Source organism: Chiloscyllium punctatum, chromosome 27, assembly GCF_047496795.1.
Source record: "Chiloscyllium punctatum isolate Juve2018m chromosome 27, sChiPun1.3, whole genome shotgun sequence".
In the NCBI taxonomy this organism is placed as follows: Eukaryota; Metazoa; Chordata; class Chondrichthyes; order Orectolobiformes; family Hemiscylliidae; genus Chiloscyllium; species Chiloscyllium punctatum.
This window is the reverse complement of record NC_092765.1, coordinates 5,417,819-5,438,492: the sequence shown is the minus strand read 5'-3', so window position 1 is coordinate 5,438,492 and position 20,674 is coordinate 5,417,819. Positions and strand designations below refer to the sequence as shown.

Here is a 20,674-nt window from a genome sequence, read left to right as displayed (position 1 = left end):
ACCTGGAACGGCTCAGTAGCAATCACTGCTACCTCTCAGTGCTGGGGACCCATGTTCAATTCCAGCCTTGGATGACCGTGTGTGTGGAGATTGCACATTCTTCCTGTGTCTGCGTGAGCTTCTTCCCACAGTCCAAAGACATGCTGTTCGGAGGGTCAGTGTGCACTTGATGGGCTGAATGGCCTCGATGCACACTGTAGGGATTCTTTGATTTCAAAGAAGAGTCTTTGAACTTGAAACATTAACCCTATTTCTCTCTCCTCAGATGATGCCCAACCCCCTGAGTTCCAGCAAATATTTCTGCTCTTATTTTATACTCTCCGCCCTCTCACAATTTTATCTTGTCCCATTCCTTGCTTAAAACCTCCTACAGACAGTCCCCAAATTGTGAATGGGCTCCCTTCTGCAATCTGTTCGCAAGTCCATTGTCAGGCAAGTCAGAACACAATGCAGGATAGTTCAGCGGTGCTGTTGGTAAGTACAGGAAATGTTCATGTCAGGTCTTTAAAACTACACCCCTGTACAAGATTATGTTCACGAGTCAAATGTTTACAGATTGAGGACTATCCTTCGTATCTCTCACTTATTTCCAAGCTGTTGACAGAAGATCATCGTCCTGAGATGTTCGTTCTGTTTCTGTCTCCACAGATACTGCCAAATCTGCTGAGTATTTCCTGCATCTTCTGGTTTTCCTTCCAACCTCCAGCATCCGCAGTGTCTACTTCTAAGTTGTGGTTGGAAATTTAAATCCCGAAAGAAGACTTTGGTACACTGCTCCCAGGAGTTTCAATTCAAGTTTAACAAATTCCAAACGTTATCAAAAGAGCAATTGTTCCAAATAGTAACCCAACAATCTTCCCAAATAAGGACTTCTCATTTACAGTTTTGTGATAATAGTTCTAATTTTAAACTTACAAAAGCAGCTAAAAGTTTCCAGATGTATATGTTTCCAAATGTTCCAGGAATAATCCCAACGAATGAGTTCAAAGCCTAAGGGGGGGATAGATTGAAACTTGAATTCAGTTTCAAAAAATGAAATTAAAAAGCTGGTACCACCAGTTTCTGTTGACCTTTGATAATTAGACAGTCTTTGTAATTGTCAAATTCTTGTTGGTATTTTCTACTTTGCACAGTTTTATGTAACAACTCCTGTACATGCTGAACACTGTGAACTGACGTTAGAGAAATACAACTCCTCACAGCGTTCCAGGAACACAGCTAGATTTCCTTCTTTCTTTCTGTAATAGAATCTCAGGAAGGAGGACTTAACATATCAGATTCTCCTGTGAAGAGAAATCTGCCAGGAATATTTTTAAGACACTTGGGGGCAAGGAAGTAGTGTTAACATCTCCACATGCATTTCCACTCAGAACTGAGAAAACGTTTCCTTCCCACAGATTTTTGCACGTGTGCTGAGGATGTCTTTTTTAAAACTTAGTGGAAGCTAGCCCAGCAATAACCCCTAAGAAACCGTTCAAAGCCCACAGCGGGTGCTGAAATCTTGAATTTGGCTCAAAACAAGAACTGAAGAAATTAAAAAAAGTGTTAGCAAACGTGAGCATAAAGCTGATCAAAGAGGTTAATATGATCATCCTTATCCGGATTGCCCTGTGTGAAACTCCAGTCCCACATCAAACATAGTTGACCATTAAGTGCCTTCTGAACTGACCAAGTAACTCACTGAGTTGTATTCAATCAACAGGTCCAGAAGCAGAGTCCAACTTGTAAGTTTGCTCACTGAGCTGGTAGGTTTGTTCTCAGATGTTTTGTCATCATGCCATCACCCACCTTAACGGACCAAGACACACAAATAGAAAGTGGAACAGAACACCAGTGCTTCAACGGAGGCTCACCGATGATGTTACCTAGTATGGTGACGAAACGTTAGAGAACAAACCTTCCAACTCAGTGAGCAAACTTACAACCTGAACCTCAACCTGAGCTACAAATCTCCTCAAAACTCACAAACGGAGTTCAACATCAGCTTCTCAGGGTAACACCATGTAGATAAGGTATGCCAATGAGGTTCACAAGGAAAATGTTCATTCAAACTATTCCATCTTTCTTCCAAGAGTCAGGAGGCTATTTCGCTCAGTCCACAAATCAAATACATAAATTATAGAGAGTGCTATTCTGCCACGAAAGCACTGCTTCTTCCAGGTTACTGCATTAATATCATTACAGTAAAAGCAAAATACCATGAATGCAGGAAATCTGAAACACAGATTGCTGGAGAAACTCATCAAATTTGGCAGCATCTGTGCGGATGTCGATTTCCCCTTGTGGGGAGTGGGTGTGTTTTGAGTTATTTAGAGGGGTATACATTTATACTTTCACAGTAAAGTATGTACGTGTGTGTGTGCATGCGTGCGTTAGCCAATTTTGCATTTTTATTTAATACGTTGTTTTGTAAACGACCAATAATTTTGCCTTCAATAAAGAAACATGGTTAATGGATTTTTATATATTGGGAAGTAAACAAAACAATTAAATTTATGTTGTGATCCATTGAATAGTGGAAATAATGGGGAGAGAAACAAAAAAAAAAGGAAAGAAAACAAGAGACAAAGTGAAAGAGAGAGAACAAAAGACAGAACAAATTAGTACAGAGAGACAGAGAGACAGAGAGACAGAGAGACAGAGAGACAGAGAGACAGAGAGACAGAGAGACAGAGAGACAGAGAGACAGAGAGACAGAGAGACAGAGAGACAGAGAGACAGAGAGACAGAGAGACAGAGAGACAGAGATCCTCCAAACATGCTCATAACAGAGTGTGAAGGTGCATGCTTGCAAAGTGTATTTCTGTAAGTAAAAAAAATTATAAAATGTGTCATGATCAGGTTCAAAATCCATCTTTCACCATCTGGGTTGGGGCAGTCATGATTCAAGTATAAAGACAAAAAGTAAAATTTATTCAAAATATTTTAAAAGCACGAAACATGTTTGAAGTTTAGAAGCATACACATTCAGAACTCAGGCAGAGTGCAGTGTGTCAGTGGCAATACCACCTCTTCCCCAGCCACACAAACCGTACACTCTAATGTCACACACATTTCTCCCTACACCTGGTGTAATCTCTTAGGGTCAATTTTCTCCAGATGAACTAAAGGCTTCAGCTGTTCTGAAAAACTTTTCATGTCATCTGAAACTGCATCCTGCCCGGGTGGTGCCACCACATTCAGTTCGACCAGGTATGACAGCGAGAGCGGCTCCACGTTGTCAATGTTACCGGGAAGCAGAATCCGAAAGATTTTCGACACCACAATCTTCATAATTCCTTTGCGGAAAACATGCCCCTTCACCACAAACTCATGATCCATTCGGAAACCCATCTCTATCAGAAACTCGGTTAGACCATCAGAAGTTGCAATGTCCACACAGTTTCGCACCAGTGCTGAACGGTTTTTGTCACCAATTTCTGGCTGCCCAAGGTATCGGAGGTGCCAGGGCAAACCAGGCTTGTCCACAGAGCGCCGGGCCCTTAAAATAAACGGACTTCCTTGCTGAGCTTTAAGCAGGAATACCAGCTCATGGTCTACAAAAGTTTCTGGCTCCATATTGTCACAAAGCCCACGCAGTCGATGGAGGAGGCTTTCCAGACTCTGGTCTAGCACACTTCCTGTGGCAATCAGAATTAATTCCAATCATTAAATAACTTTAACAACGTGAGAATACTAAGTAAAGCACCACTTACAATAGTTAGTGATTTCATTGTCAAAAGTGCGTATCACCGAGCTTCCATTGCTTGCATTCTAACAGACACTTGGTCGTATTGCATCTGAATCTTACTGAACAGCAAGACATGTTGAACTGCCAGAGGAAGTGGTAGATGCAGGTACAGTGACAATATTTAAAAAACATTTGGACAGGTACATGGACAGGAAAGGTTTACAGGGATATGGGTCAAACGGAGGCAAATGAGACTAGATTAGTTTGGGAAACCAGGTCGGCATGGACAAATGGAACTCTGTTTCCATGCTGAATCAGCATGTTGCTAAAGCTTTAGTGTCAATTTATTTTAAAAGAAACACAACAATTCACAGTATAGGAGAAAAGGACTATGAATTGTTGTGATCTTTTGAAATGCGGAATTCTTGCATTTGTCCATATCAGCAGAAACTTCGGTAAGATACCTCTCTTTTCAGCAACATTCAAATCTTACTATTCTGCTTTTTCCCCGAATACAAAAATAAGATTTTGTCACAATTTTTATCAAAATTGAAGATCAGAACATGACTAATGATTCAGCATGAATTAAAACATTTCTACCCAGCCAGTTCCCAGGTCTGTGCAGAGCTCAGCTAGCATTCAGAGCACTATAACTGGCCTCAAACAATCCTGGTCAAGAGGAGGAAAATTGCAGATGTCCACCCAGCAGTTTACTAGCCAGTGGCAAGTTGAAAGACTCCCACACAACCATATGGTCAAGTTAAATGGTGGAAAGAAATTTGACAGGGTAATAATCAAGTATAGAATGCACTTACTGGAGCTGCCTAACCTGTTTAACGTTTATTTTAAAAAGTCTACAATGCACCTGTTATACTGCTGAGAGAAATTAAAATCTTATATTCCAGCCCAATGTGAACAGTCTGTAGTTCTCTGATAACATGATTAAAAATCACACAACACCAGGTTATAGTCCAACAGGTTTATTTGGAAGCACTAGCTTTCGGAGCACTGCTCCTTCATTAGGAGTTTGTCAATCACCTGAAGAAGCAGCGCTCCGAAAGCTAGTGCTTCCAAACAACTATAACCTGGTGTTGTGTGATTTTTAAACTTTGTATATGCCAGTCCAACACCAGCACTTCCAAATCCCAATATCAGTCATCTCTCTCTCTCTCTCTGTAATGAGAGCGCAGCTCTATGGCCCTCATGGACAATGGCGATTTTTCTTTATAGTTAAGGAGACACACTTATCCCCACCAGGAGCAACATGGCAGACCGTCTACCCAATCTGTCTCACACACCAAACACTCAAGAATAGTTTTAGCTCTGAAGCCACAGTTGTTTATCTCCTGAAATCATTTCACGTAAAATTAATTGGGCTACATTTCATACCTTGAAGAATATATTCCATCATGTTGATGGTCCCACCAATGACAGGCAACACTGTTACAGGAGGGGCCTCCATTTTGTCAAGTCTCCAGGAAACCTAACTGGGGGGATAAAAACACTGAAGAGGTTAGAACGTTTGAAAACCAGGCAGCTTGAAAACTAGGGTTTGAATAACATGGGGGCTAGTTTTCTGGTGGCTGATATACATACAGATATACGGGCTCAATAAATATAAGCAAGATGAGGCCGTTTGGCCCCTCGAGCCTGCTCTGCTATTCAATAGGATTGCGGCAGATCCAATATCTCTCATGGTAAAAACAATGACTGCAGATGCTGGAAACCAGATTCTGGATTAGTGGTGCTGGAAGAGCACAGCAGTTCAGGCAGCATCCAAGTAGCTTCGAAATCGACGTTTCGGGCAAAAGCCCTTCATCAGATGAAGGGCTTTTGCCCGAAATGTCGATTTCTAAGCTACTTGGATGCTGCCTGAACTGCTGTGCTCTTCCAGCACCACTAATCCAGATCCAATATCTCTCATGTCCACTTCCCAAACAGGCTGAAGTTACCATGAAGGACCCTCCTTCTCCACCTCGCCCCTGACCCAAGAGGAGCTTCAGGTTAAACCAGCACCAGCCACACTCTCTCTAAAGAGGGAGGAGGACCAGGGGACCAGGGTAACTGTCCCATGTTAACATCCCCAGCACAGTCACAGTGGGTCAGGTGACCAGGGCGGGGCCTCAGGTCAAACAGGGAGGCAATCCCAGCAACGGAGGAGGAGCGAGAGAGGGACACAGGTCAGGGGTCACACAACAGGGGTCACACAACCCAGGGGAGGGACACAGGTCAGGGGTCACACAACAGTGGGGGGGGAGACACAGGTCAGGGGTCACACAACAGGGTGGGGGAGACACAGGTCAGGGGTCACACAACCCAGGGGAGGGACACAGGTCAGGGGTCACACAACGGGGGGGGGGGGAGGGAGACGCAGGTCAGGGGTCACACAACCCAGGGGAGGGACACAGGTCAGGGGTCACACAACAGGGTGGGGAAGACACACGTCAGGGGTCACACAACCCAGGGGAGGGACACAGGTCAGGGGTCACACAACCCGGGGGGAGGGGAGTCACAGGTCAGGGGTCACACAATCTGGGGGGAGGGGGAGACACAGGTCAGGGGTCACACAACCCGAGGGGGAGAGATGATTTGGAGATCCCGGTGTAGAGAGAGGGGGGGGGGGGCGGACTGGGATCGGAGGGCCGGGGGGGGGGGGGGGGAGGGGGTGGGGGTGAGGGACAGAATCCCCACGTGGGGGGTGGGGGTGTTTTGTCTCTCGGACTCAGGACCCTCACCGGATGTGGCCCGCGTGCAGCCGCTAACAGCGTCCGGGCGGAAACCGGAAACGGAACCACCAGGTGCCGCGTCATTTACGTTCCCCCCGTCCACGTCCCCTCCCCCTCCCCCTCCCCAAACCTTTGTGAATTGACTGTGTGAGATGTTTAACACTCTTTTCAAGATGTTCACGTGCTGAAGTAAGACAGTTTATCCATTAGTTCAAACACTGTATCCTCATGGTCCATCTACAGACAATAATTACAACAGAATCCCACCCAGGACCAATCCCAGTCACTACAGATGTCATTTCAGTTACTGAACACAGACATGAGCCATCACACCTGAACCTACTGCATATATACTTCTGTCAAAAAATACTCCGAGACACAGCCAGTCAAGTTTCTTAGTTCATTTGTTAAATGTTTTCAAAAAGACTAACCAAATTTCTGTCCTTACATGGACTAAAATTTCTTCCCTTTGTCTAAATCCTCACTAATCTGACCAATATTGTGTTTAGATTAGATTACTTACAGTGTGGAAACAGGCCCTTCGGCCCAACAAGTCCACACCGCCCCGCCAAAGCGCACCCACCCACACCCATTTCCCTACATTTACCCCTGCACCTAACACTACGGGCAATTTAGCATGGCCAATTCATCTGACCTGCACATTTTTGGAGTGTGGGAGGAAACCGGAGCACCCGGAGGAAACCCACGCAGACACGGGGAGAATATACAAACTCCACACAGTCAGTCGCCTGAGGCAGGAATTGAACCCAGGTCTCTGGCGCTGTGAGGTAGCAGTGCTAACCACTGTGCCACCATGCCGCCCATTTTTCTAATGACCAATCACCTGTTTCAGGTACCTACCTGGTTTTCACAACCAACTTATTCTGGGTAAAGTGTGCCCTGCCTGCATTTGAGATCATAAAATGTTGATGTTTGTTGAAAAGGAGTGTGCAGTTAAAAATCACACAACACCAGGTTATAGTCAACAGATTTATTTGGAAGTACAAACTTTTGGAGCAATGCTCCATTATCAGGTAGCTAGCGGGACAGGACCATAGGACACAGAATTTATAGTAAAAGATCAAAGTGTCATACAACTGATGCAATGTATTGAACAAACATAGATTGCTGTTAAGTCTTTAATCACTTAGAATGGGGATGCAGGTTTCGATCGATTAATATGTAAACATAGATTTACCTGAACGTTACTTGGACTCCCAACATTAAATATAAAAGCTGCAAACCACACACCAACAACAACCTCCCCCAACTCACTGACCTTTCATCCTACCTACCAATCCCCTCTCACTAAGAAACCTAATGGTCAACACTTTAAGGACTGATTGGTGTTTGATCTGACCGCATTCTCAATAGGGGAGTAATCCACTCCCTAAAAGGCATCCACCTCCCCAGGTAATGTAAAAACAACTAACGTTTAGTCTAGGTAGCACTTACCCACAGAAAGAGCGGTAGAGACTCTTAGAAATTTACACAAGGAGGCCATTTGATCCATCGTGTCTGTACCAGCTCCTGAAAGAGCTGCCTAGCTAGTCCCATTCTCCAGTTCTATCTCCATAGCCCTCTAAATCCATCAGCTTCAAATATACATTCAGCTGTTTTGAAACCTCATGCAGAATCCACCTCCACCATTCTCCCAGACAGCGCATTCCGAATCCTAACAACTCTCTGAGTAAAGGAGTTACTCCTCATCCTACTCCTGACTCTCTTGACAGTCTTGAAATTGTGACCCTCGAGTTACTGACGATGCCTACTGTTGGAAACAGAATATCCTTCTTTACCCTATCAAAATGTGGTTTTGGAGGTTAGGAAATCTTTTCCATAAGTGACAATTGATTATCTCTTACTTAAGATCTGAAATTTTTGTTCAACAGGGATATTACGAGATATCAGATAAGGGTACATTGTCAGGTGATCATTCAGCTGTGCTCTTTATTAATTACAGAAGATGCTCCAGGGGCTGAATGGCCTGCTCCTATCCCTGTTGTTCCTATTAAGAGCTAATAGTCACTTCTGTATTTCCATAAATTTAAAAATGTGAGTAAATTCTATCTCGAAAGGAGTAAAAACAGATGAACACATATATACACCATAGTATATACACAAAAGTATATTAACCAGCCCAACAAAGATGTCTGCTGTATTCATGTAACTGGACTTAGCAACAACCTTCCAGAAACTTCTCAGAAGCCAACATCAATAAATCAACAATGTTCATATGCCTCCAGATGGGTCAGTTCCAATCTACAAACAGGATGGTCTCAAATTAGTAAGTTGGCAAGTTATGTTACAGCTGTACAAAACTTTAATTAGGCCACATTTGGAATATTTCATGCAGTTTTGGTCACCACACTAACAGAAGGAAATAGATGTTTTGGAGACGGTGCAGAGAAGGTTTACCAGGATGTTGCCTGGTCTGGAGGGTTTTAGGTATGAGGAAAGGTTGGAAAGACAGTGGCTGAGGGGTGACTTGATAGCAGTCTACAAAATTAGATAGGGGGAATAGTCAGAGGCTTTTTCCTAGGCTATAAAAGTCAACTACAAGAGAGCACAGTTCAAGGTGAGAGGGAGAAAGTTTTGGGGAGAAATGTGGGGATAATGTTTCACCCAGAGGGTGTTGGGTGCTGGAACACACTGCCAATGGAGGTGGTGGAAGCAGGCACATTAGCAACGTTTAAGGTGGATCTTGATGAACACACGAACAGGAGGTGAACAGAGGGATAGATACCATGCATGGGTAATAGGTAGTGAGCTTAAATAAGGATTGGTGGGCCAAAGGGCCTGTTTCTGTGCTGTATTGTATTTTAGTTGAAAATGTGTTGCTGAAAAAGCGCAGCAGGTCAGGCAGCATCCGAGGAGCAGGAAAATCAACGTTTAGGGCAAAAGCCCTTCATCAGGAATTGCCCGAATTGCCCGAAACTTCAATTTTCCTGCTCCTAGTAAATTTGTGGATGACACTAAGGTCGGTGGAGTTATTGATAATGCTGAAGGTTACAGAGGGACATAGATAAGCAGCAATGCTGGGTTGAGTGATGGAAAATAGAGTTTAATGTGGAAAAGTGTGAGGTGATTCACTTTGGAAGGAGTAACAGGAATGTAGAGTACTAGACTAATGATAAGATTCTTGGTAGTGTGGATGAGCAGAGAGATCTCGGTGTCCAGGTACATAGATCCTTGAAAGTTGCCATCCAGGGTTGTTAAGAAGGCATACGGTGTGTTAGCTTTTATTGGTAGAGGGATTGAGTTTTGGAACTATGAGGTCATGCTGCAGCTGTACAAAACTCTGGTGCAGCTGCACTTGGAATATTGCACACAGTTCTGGACACCACATTACAGGAAGGATGTGGAAACTCTGGAAAGGATTCAGAGGGGATTTACTAGGCTGTTGCCTGTTAGGGACGGAAGATCTTATGAGGAAAGGGTGAGGGACTTGAGGCTGTTTTCATTAGAGACAAGAAAGTTGAGAGGTGACTTAATAGAGACATATAAGATAATCAGATGGTTAGATAGGGTGGACAGGGGGAGCCTTTTTCCTTGGATGGTGATGGCTTGCACGAAGGGACATAGCTTTAAATTGAGGGGTGATAGATATAGGACAGATGTCAGAGGTAGTTTCTTTACTCAGAGAGTAGCAGGGGTGTGGAACTGCCTACCTATAACAGTAGTAGGCTCACCAACATTAAGGGCATTTAAATGGTCATTGGATAAACATATGGATGAAAATGGAACAGTGTAGGTTAGATGGGCTTCATGTTGGTTCCACAGGTTGGTGTAACATCAAGGGCTAAAGGGCCTGTACCGTGCTGTAATGTTCTCTGTTCTACGTATTGTGTCATTGCCCTGGGGAAGGTGGTGGTGAGCCACCTTCTTGAATATATTGGGTTAGCTTCCTCAGTCATTTCTGAATGGCTAGGGAGAAACCATGTTGCTGTGTGTCTGAAATTCCCAGCAGATCAGACTAGATAGTGGTAGCAAATTCTTTTCCTGATGTTCATTAGTGGACCAGATGGTGTTCAGTGACAAAAGGAGAATTTCATGGTCACTCTCACAAACAGTAGCCTTTTTATTCTACTCCAGATTTATTTGTAATCTTTTAAATTATTTTTATTAATTGTAAACTAACATTTGTTGTATTAATATTTATTATGTTAATACTTTATATATTTTATATTTGTATATTATATGTATATGGATTTATGTTAATATTTAATCAATATAATACTTTTGAGTTTAAACCTCTGGCTGCAATCTGAGCTCTTTTCTCTCAGGATCATTAGTTCAAGCTTTTGTCAAACTCAGTGAACTAACTACCCTGCCACAATATCCCACTCTTCTGAGGGTTTGAGCTGAAGTAGCACAATGTGGATTTCTTTGTTCAAAATATATTAATTTGTGACACACAGGAGGTTCACAAATGGTTTGAAAGGGAGATTGGATACGGTCAGTATTTAATTAGCAGGTTATCCATCAGGAATCTCTGGTGTATACACAAATGAGGCCAAGATACATTAATGTAAACAAGCGAAGCAAAAATCAATTTGAAGCTTTTCAAAACTGATTTTCACGACCTTGATTGTTGCCAGGCGGGAGGTCTTGTCTTTCCGGGGAAAGACTAGGATGAGGTTACATCTTAAGTGCAAGCAGCAGCGGATAAGAAGCGGGAGCAGCGGAGGAAGTGACGTGGACCGGAAGGGCAGTCGGGAAGGAAAGCAGTGACCATATATATCAGCAAGGCTGCCTACTTGCGGAACGTTTCAGAGAACACCTCTGGGACACCTGGACCAACCAACCCAACCACCCTGTGGCTCAACACTTCAACTCCCCCTCCCACTCCACCAAGGACATGCAGGTCCTTGGACTCCTCCATCGCCAGACCATAGCAACACGACGGTTGGAGGAAGAGTGCGTCATCTTCCGCCTGGGAACCCTCCAACCACAAGGGATGAGCTCAGATTTCTCCAGTTTCCTCATTTCCCCTCCCCCCACCTTGCCTCAGTCAAATCCCTCGAACTCAGCACCGCCTTCCTAACCTGCAATCTTCTTCCTGACCTCTCCGCCCCCACTCCACTCTGGCCTATCACCCTCACCTTGACCTCCTTCCACCTATCGCATTTCCAATGCCCCTCCCCCAAGTCCCTCTTCCCTACCTTTTATCTTAGCCTGCTGGACACACTTTCCTCATTCCTGAAGAAGGGCTTATGCCTGAAACGACGATTCTCCTGCTCCTTGGATGCTGCCTGACCTGCTGCGCTTTTCAAGCAATGCATTTTCAGCTCTGATCTCCAGCATCTGCAGTCCTCACTTTCTCCTCAAAGCTAGGGTGGAGGACCTGTTTGGGGATTATCAAGCACTAGGAAGGAAATTGAAGTACAGGTCCTCAAGGGTCATAATCTCCAGATTACTGCCCAAGCCACGTGCCAATTGGCATAGGGATAAGAAAATTAGGGAAGTAAACACGGGGCTAAGGGATTTGTGTGGGAAAGAGGGATTCCATTTCATGGGGCATTGGCATCAGTTTTGGAACCGGGGGGGGGGATCTGTACCGTTGGGACGGTTTCCACCTGAACTGATCTGGTACCAATGTTCTAGCAAAAAGGATAAATAGGGTGGTCAGTAGGACTTTAAACTTCTGAGTTGGGGGGAAGGGAAAGTGAAAGCGACAGGGAGTATGGAGTTAAATGGAAAGATAAGCAGGAGGATAGCATATGTGCAGGTGGATTTAACCTTGAGGCAGATTAGGAATGCAACAAAAAGGAAGGATAATTTAGGACATCTTATGACTTCCAATATCTCTAATGATAAGAAAGTTAGCATTAAGGCACTTTACCTGAATGCTCGTAGCATTCGTAACAAAGCAGATGAACTAACGGCACAGATCATCGTGAATGATTATGATGTGGTAGGCATCACAAAGACGTGGTTACAGGGGGGTCAGGACTGGCAGTTAAACATCCAAGGATTTTCAACTTATCGAAAAGACAGGGAGGTGGGCAGAGGGGGGGGTGGGGTGGCCTTGTTAGTTCAGAACAAAATTAAATCTATGGCACTGACTGACATAGGGTCGGATGATGTGGAGTCTGTGTGGGTGGAATTGAGGAACCACAAAGGCAAAAAACCATAATGGGAGTTATGTACAGACCTCCTAACAGTGGTCAGGACCAGAGGCGCAACATGTACCGGGAAATAGAGAAGGCATGTCAGAAAGGCAAGGTCACGGTGACCATGGGAGACTTCAATATGCAGGTGGACTGGGTAAATAATGTTGCCAGTGGATCCAAAGAGAGGGAATTCTTGGAATGCTTACAGGATGGCTAGTTGGAACAGCTTGCCATGGAGCCCACAAGGGAGCAGGCTATTTTGGACCTAGTGCTATGTAATGAACCAGACTTTATAAAAGATCTTAAAGTAAGGGAGCACTTAGGAAGCAGTGATCATAATATGGTAGAGTTCAGTCTACAGTTTGAAAGAGAGAAGGCAAAATCAGATGTAATGGTGTTACAGTTAAATAAAGGTAATTATGAGGGCATGAGAGAGGAACTGACGAAAATAGACTGGAAGCAGAGCCTAGCGGGGAAGACAGTAGAGCAAAAATGGCAGGAGTTTGTGGGTATAATTGAGGACGCAGTACAGAGGTTCATCCCCAAGAAAAGAAAGATTATCCGGGGAGGGATTAGACAAAGGAAGTCAGGAAATGTATCAAAGAAAAAGAGACATCCTATAAAGTGGCCAAGAGCACTGGGAAATCAGAAGATTGGGAAGGCTACAAAAACAAACAGAGGATAACAAAGAGAGAAGTAAGGAAGGAGAGGATCAAATATGAAGGTAGGCTAGCCAGTAATATTAGAAATGATAGTAAAAGTTTCTTTCAATACATAAGAAACAAATGACAAGCAAAAGTAGACATTGGGCCACTTTAAACTGATGCTGGAAGCCTAGTGATGGGAGATAAGGAAATAGCTGGAGAACTTAATAAGTACCTTGCGTCAGTCTTCACAGTGGAAGACATGAGTAATATCCCAACAATTAAAGGGAGTCAGGGGGTTGAGTTGAGTATGGTTGCCATTACAAAAGAGATAGTGCTAGAAAAGCTAAAGGTCTTAAAATTGACAAATCTCCTGGCCCTGATGGGCTACATCCTAGAGTTCTGAGGGAGGTGGCTGAGGAAATAGCGAAGGCATTGGTTGAGACCTTTCAAAAGTCACTGGAGTCCCGGAAAGTCCCGGATGATTGGAAGATCGCTGTTGTAACCCCATTGTTCAAGAAAGGATCAAGACAAAAGATGGAAAATTATAGGCCAATTAGCCTAACCTCAGTTGTTGGTAAAATTCTAGAATCCATCGTTAAGTATGAGGTTTCTAAATTCTTAGAAGAGCAGGGTCGGATTAGAACAAGTCAACATGGATTTAGTAAGGGGAGGTCGTGCCTGACAAACCTGTTAGAATTCTTTGAAGAGGTGACAAGTAGGTTAGACCAGGGAAACCCAGTGGATGTGGTCTATCTAGACTTCCAAAAGGCCTTTGATAAGGTGCCACACAGGAGGCTGCTGAGTAAGGTGAGGGCCCATGGTGTTTGAGGTGAGCTACTGGCATGGATTGAGGATTGGCTGTCTGACAGGAGGCAGAGAGTTGGGATAAGAGGTTCTTTTTCGGAATGGCAGCCGGTGACAAGCGGTGTCCCACAGGGTTCAGTGTTGGGACCACAGCTGTTCACGTTATATATTAATGATCTGGATGAAGGGACTGGGGGCATTCTAGCGAAGTTTGCCGATGATACGAAGATAGGTGGACAGGCAGGTAGTACTGAGGAAGTGGGGAGGCTGCAGAGGATCTAGACAGTTTGGGAGAGTGGACCAGGAAATGGCTGATGAAGTTTAATGTGAGCAAATGCAAGGTCTTGCACTTTGGAAAAAAGAATACAAGCATGGACTACTTTCTAAACGGTGAGAAAATTCATAAAGCCAAAGTACAAAGGGATCTGAGAGTGCTAGTTGAGGATTCTCTAAAGGTAAACATGCAGGTTGAATCCGTGATTAAGAAAGCGAATGCAATGTTGTCATTTATCTCAAGAGGATTGGAATATAAAAGCAGCGATGTTCTACTGAGACTTTATAAAGCTCTGGTTAGGCCCCATTTAGAACACTGTGTCCAGTTTTGGGCCCCACACCTCTGGAGGGACATACTGGCACTGGAACGTGTCCAGCGGAGATTCACACGGATGATCCCTGGAATGGTCGGTCTAACATACGAGGAACAGCTGAGGATCCTGGGATCGTACTCATTGCAGTTTAGAAGGTTAAGGGGAGATCTAATAGAAACTTACAAGATAATACATGGCTTGGAAAGGGTGGACGCTAGGAAATTGATTCCGTTAGGCTGGGAGACTAGGACCCGTGGACACAGCCTTAAAATTAGAGGGGGTCAATTCAGAACAGAAATGCGGAGACATTTCTTCAGCCAGAGAGTGGTGGGCCTGTGGAATTCATTGCCGCGGAGTGCAGTGGAGGCCGGGACGCTAAATGTCTTCAAGGCAGAGATTGATAAATTCTTGATGTTACAAGGAATTAAGGGCTACGGGGAGAATGCGGTTAAGTGAAGTTGAAATGCCCATCAGCCATGATTAAATGGCGGATTGGACTCAATGGGCCAAATGGCCTTACTTCCACTCCTATGTCTTATGGTCTTATGGTCTTGCCGAGTGCTTGCAAAGGATCCCATTTCACTGCTAAACGAGAGCAGGTGGTTCTCTCAATACACCCACCGTTTCCATCCTCAACCAACATCAATTCTCCAGTCACTCAAGTCATTTACTCTTGAGAATGACTGAAAATTTTAGATCACTGACAGAGACCATTCATCCCTTCATGCCTGTGCTGGGAAGAATCTCTCATTTATCTCTCCACTCTGCAGGCACCCTGCCTCTATTCCTGATGAAGGGCTTTTGCCTGAAACGTCAATTTTTCTGCTCCTCGGATGCTGCCTGACCTGCTAATCTTGACTCTGGAAAGAATCTGTCCAGCATCATCCCATTTCCCAGCTCTTGATCCACTGTGCTGTAATTTATGGAACCAAAAGGCGTTTTTGAGTGATTTTTTTTTAAATGCAATGAATGTTTCTGCCTCCACCCCCTTTAAGGCAGGGAGTTCATCACCTTCTGGAAAAAGACAATGACTCCCCATCATCCCTCGAATCCTCCTTCCAATTAATGTAAACCAATGGCATTATTGGCGTCTCTTTTTCTTGGATCTTGTCACCAAGACATACAGCACAGACACAGACCCTTCACTCCAATTAGTCCACGCTGATTATAATCCCAAACTAAAGTAATCCCACCTGCCTCCGCTTGGCCCGTATCCCTCCAAGCATTTCTTATTCATGTACTTCCTCAAATGTCTTTTAAACATTTAACTGTACCCAAATGCATCACTTCCTCTGGAGATTTATTCCACACACAAACTAGTCTCTGTATTAAAAAAAGTTGCCCCTCATGTCTTTTTAAAATTTTTTTCCTGTCATCTTAAAAACATGCCCTCCAGTTTTGAAGTCCCCCACTAGAGGGAAAAGACCTTTACTGTTCACCTTATCTTTCCCCGTCATGATTTTATAATTTGGAGATGCCGGTGTTGGATTGGGATGTATAAAGTTAAAAAAAACCACACAACACCAGGGCTACAACTACCTGATGAAGGAGCAGCACTCCAAAAGCTAGTGCTTCCAATTAAACCTGTTGGACCATAGCCTGGTGTTGTGTTAATTTTAACCATGATTTGATAGACCTCTATAAGGTCACCCCTCAGCCTCCCACACTCTAATGAAAAAAGTCCCAGCATCTCCTTATAACTCAAACCCTCCCTTCACTCTTAACCTTGTCTATATCATGACATTGAACACACTTCACAATGACCTGGTTAGAAACAACCTCTAACACCCAAAGGACCTGATAAAGAACAGATTTTCTTTTGTATTGTCTCTCTCTGTCTCTGTGGCACAGCAGTATAGCAGCCAGCACCATCCTATTAACCACCTGGTGTCTCTCATTTGAATGACACTTGAATGATATTTGAATGCTAAAAGCCATCAACAAGCATGCATCAGCTCATCATAGGAACCCACCTGCTGTAGTTAGAGCCCCGCCCTTGGACTGTGACGACATCAAGCCAATGTTCTGGGAATTTCCAAACAGCTAATGTTACAGAAACAGGAGCACATCCATGCCCTGAACAGACCTGTACAGTTCATTTTTTCTGTCTCTCCCTCTCTATCTCGCTCGCGCGCGCACACACACACACACAGTCACGCACACTCTCATATAGATATGTTTAGATATATATACACACACGAAAGACGCGTATGATGTGGAATTGCCAGTGTTGGACCAAGGTGGACAAAGTCAGAAGTCACACAACACCAGGTCATAGGAGATAGTGAGGATTGTCGATGCTGGAGATCAGAGTCGAGAATGTGGTGCTGGAAAAGTACAGCAGGTCAGGCAGCATCCGAGGAGCAGGAAAATCGACATTTCAGGCATAAGCCCTTCATCAGGAATGTGGAGGAGTGAGGGGTTGGGGGGTAGGGGGGCTGAGAGATAAATAGGAGGGTGGGGGTGGGGGTGAGGTAGCTGGGAAGGTGAAAGATAGATGCAGGTGGGGGATGATAGTGATAGGTCAGAGAGAAGGGTAGAGCAGATAGGTGGGAAAGAAGTTGGACAGATAGGACAGTTCAGGAGGGCAGTTGGAGAGTTGGATCTGGGATGAGGTGGGGGGAGGGGAGATGAAGAAACTTGTGAAATTGGCATTGATCTTGTGTGGTTGGAGGGTCCCAAGGCAGAAGATGAGGCGTTCTTCCTCCAGGAGTCGGGTGGCTTGGTTTTGGCAGTGGAGGAGGCCCAGGATTAGGTTTATCTAAAATCACAAGCTTTCGTAATGCTGCCCCTTTGTCAGCTTGTGGTTTCAAATAAAACTGTTTAAATACAATCTGGTGTCGTGTGATTTCTGACACACAGACAGACACACTCAAACACAGATACTCTAATTTACACACACACTCACTCATAGACACTCTCATTTACACACACACTCACTCATAGACACATTCATTTACACACACATTCACTCACAGACACTCTCATGTTCACACCCACTTACATAGACATGCATTTACACATACTCTCACAAACTCAAGCCCACACTCTCGCGCATACATTCACACACTCACATACACTCTAACACCCACACGCACACACAAACTTCAACAGATACAGTTTTATTTGAAGTGACAACATTTAATGGGATAATAATGCCCAGTAAAGGAACACTGTTCTTGAAGACTGTAGTTGTGGCAATCGATGTGGAATTTTGCAGTGAATTCATCCTTGAACAAGGAAAAAAATTGAACAACAATAAGTAAAAGCATGAGAAATGGGACTCAGTCAAAGGGACCCACACTAAAGGTGCAGTGGGTTTCATGTCTTCCCTATGTGCTGGTAAATTTTAATATATTCTGGGTTACTCTCCAATCTGCCATTTTACCAGCCGAATTACGATCATTAACCTTTCATGGACATCACACAGACTGTGCAAAATTCCTCTGATATCTCTGGCATTCCAAATAATAAATGATATGATGACAAATAATGTCATACAGGGGACACTGCTGCTGTCTCAACTTGTTATGATTCATTTGAATGAATGCAGTGATGAGACCAAAGGCATGGTAGTTAAATTTTCTAATCAAACAATGACAGAGGGGAATGTACACTATGAAAAGGGCATAAGGAAGCTACAAAGGGGTATATACATTGTATGTATATGTTCAGCAAGTGGACAAAGATCTGGTACATGGGGAAAAGTGTCATGTTGTCCACTTAAGGAGGGAGAATAAAAAGGAAGCATTTCTAAATGGTGAGGGATGCACAGAAATCTGGGTCTACAAGTGAATGATTCACAGCAAACTAATAAATGCAGGTACAGCAAGTAATTAGGAAAACTAGTGGAATGGTCTCATTTGTTGTGACAGGAATTAAACCCAAAAATAAGGACATTATGCTTCATTTGTACAGGATATTGGTGAGACCATTTATTTTTATTTGTTCCATAGGATAAGGGTGTCACTTGCTAGGCCAGCATTTATTGCCCTTGAGCAGGTGCTGATGAACTACTTGCTTCAACTGCTGCAGTACACTATGATGGATGGACATCCACAATGCTGTTAGGGATGGAGTTCCAGGACTTTGGCCCAACAGTGAAGGAATGATCATCACTGAAGGAACGGTGATATATTTCCAAGTCAGGACAGTGAGGACTGCAGATGGAGGGGAACTTGCAGGTGGTGATGTTCCTATGTATCTGCTGCTCTTGTCCTTCTAGGTGGAAGTGGTCGTGGGTTTGGAAGGTGCTGTCTCAGGAGCTTTGGTGAATTTCTGCAGTGCATCTCGTAGATAGTGCACATTGCTGCTATAGAATGGATGCTTGTGGATGTGGTGCCAATCAAACAGGCTGCTTTGTCCTGGATGGGGTTAAGCTTCTAGACTATTTTGGGGCAAGTGAGAAGTATTCCATCACAGTCTTGACTTGAGCCTTGTAGTTGATGGACTCCATCTGGGGAGTCAGAAAGTGAGTTACTTGCCGCAGTATTCCTAGCCTCTGACCTGCTCTTGTTCTGGTTGTATTTTTATAGTGAGTCCAGGTCAGTTTTCAGTCAATGGTAAACCCCAGGATGTTGGCGGTGGGGGTGGAATTCAGTGATGGTAATGCCATTGTCAAGGGACAATAATTAAATTCTCTTTTGTTGGAGATGGCTATTGCTTCACACTTGTGTGGTATGAATATTACCAAAGGGCTTCGGCCCCAAACATTGACTTTCCTGCACCTCGGATGCTGTCTGACCTGCTGTACTTTTCCAGCTTCATATCTATTGACCGTGGCTTCCAGCATCTGCAGTCCTCACTGTGTCTGAGGAGCTAGTGAGAGCGCCTTCTTGAACCTCTGCAGTTTACACAGTGCAGGCACGCCCACAGTATTGTTGGGAAGGGAATTTCACAATTTTGATCTCATGATAGCAAAGCAATGTTGACATCAGGATGGTGAGTGTGACTTGAAGATTCAGAAGTTTTTAACTAAATTGCCTAAGGAACTTGATATTGATGCTTCTGTCAAGACTTTATTAGTCATCAAATCACAGCTCACAGACAAGAGGTGACAGGCAGCATTTCGGTTTGAAGTCAGCCTTCAGGATAGATGTTTACATCTCCATCTCAAGCTTTCTTAATAAGTGAATAGTTCATGAATTCGTGTTTGGGACATTATCTGACTGCATTCAACATCAAATTTACCGCCAGCATTAAAGTTATAGAGTCGTAGAGATGTACAGCATGGAAACAGACCCTTCAGTCCAACCCGTCCATGCCGATCAGATATCCCAACCCAATCTAGTCCCACCTGCCAGTACCCAGCCAAACCCTTCCTATTTATATACTCTATTCAAATGCCTCTTAAATATTGCAATTGCACCAACCTCCACCACTTCCTCTGGCAGCTCATTCCATACACATACCACCCTCTGCATGAAAAGGTTGCCCCTTAGGTCTCTTTTATATCTTTCCCCTCTCACCCTAAACCTATGCCCTCTAGTTCTGGACTCCCCGACCCCAGGGAAAAGACTTTGCCTATTTATCCTATTCATGCCCCTCATGATTTTGTAAATCTCTATAAGGTCACCCCTCAGCCTCCGACGCTCCAGGGAAAACAGCCCCAGCCTGTTCAGCTTCTCCTTGTAGCTCAAATCCTCCAATCCTGGCAACATTCTTGTAAATCTTTTCTGAACCCTTTCAAGTTTCACAACATGTTTCTGATAGGAAGGAGACCAGAATTGCACTCAATATTCCAACAGTGGCCTAAGCAATGTCCTGAACAGATGCAACATGACCTCCCAACTCCTGTACTCAATACCCTGACCAATAAAAGAAAGCATAAAGGAAAGTTGTCTGAATCTCTAGAACAATTCAAAGAAGACAGTTCTGAGGCTTCCAGCTCTGATGAAGAATCATCTAAACTCGCAACATTAGTTTGCTCTCCCTCGGTGGATGCTGTCTGACCCGCTGTGATCTCCAACATTTGCTGTTTTCAGTCTGAGGCCTCCAGCCAGGAAGAAGATGGACAACAGCAACTGAATCCTCACAACAAAAGTACAGTATTAGGATGACCCACGTAGCTGTCTTCCCTTCTATCTGCTTCCCTCTTTTACCAGACGGCAGAAATGCCAGGTTG

General features: G+C 44.1%; 1 protein-coding gene across 3 annotated transcripts; it reads right to left on the bottom strand.

Moving 5' to 3' along the window:
- Positions 1-2,892: 2,892 nt before the first annotated feature.
- On the bottom strand, positions 2,893-6,484 carry med18 (mediator of RNA polymerase II transcription, subunit 18 homolog (yeast)). Of its 3 annotated transcripts, none has more exons than XM_072547965.1 (3): positions 6,406-6,484; positions 5,060-5,157; positions 2,893-3,620 (listed from the first exon to the last, which is right to left on the bottom strand). In XM_072547965.1, exons 2-3 carry the CDS (start codon positions 5,130-5,132, stop codon positions 3,061-3,063), a joined length of 633 nt encoding a protein of 210 aa, XP_072404066.1. In that variant the 5' UTR covers positions 5,133-5,157; positions 6,406-6,484; the 3' UTR covers positions 2,893-3,060. The 3 variants fall into 3 exon arrangements, with proteins under 3 accessions (XP_072404066.1, XP_072404067.1, XP_072404068.1); XM_072547966.1 differs by lacking the exon at positions 6,406-6,484 and adding an exon at positions 5,623-6,272; XM_072547967.1 differs by lacking the exon at positions 6,406-6,484 and adding an exon at positions 5,267-5,468.
- Between the last annotated feature and the right edge of the window lie 14,190 nt (positions 6,485-20,674).

What these genes read in the sequence shown, in the direction of transcription:
- med18 (XM_072547965.1), bottom strand. Translation starts at nt 5,132, where the DNA reads ATGGAGGCCCCTCCTGTAACAGTGTTGCCTGTCATTGGTGGGACCATC. An exon ending in GATGGAATATATTCTTCAAG is followed by an intron (nt 3,621 to 5,059) that starts GTATGAAATGTA and finishes TGATTGCCACAG; the next exon opens with GAAGTGTGCTAGACCAGAGT.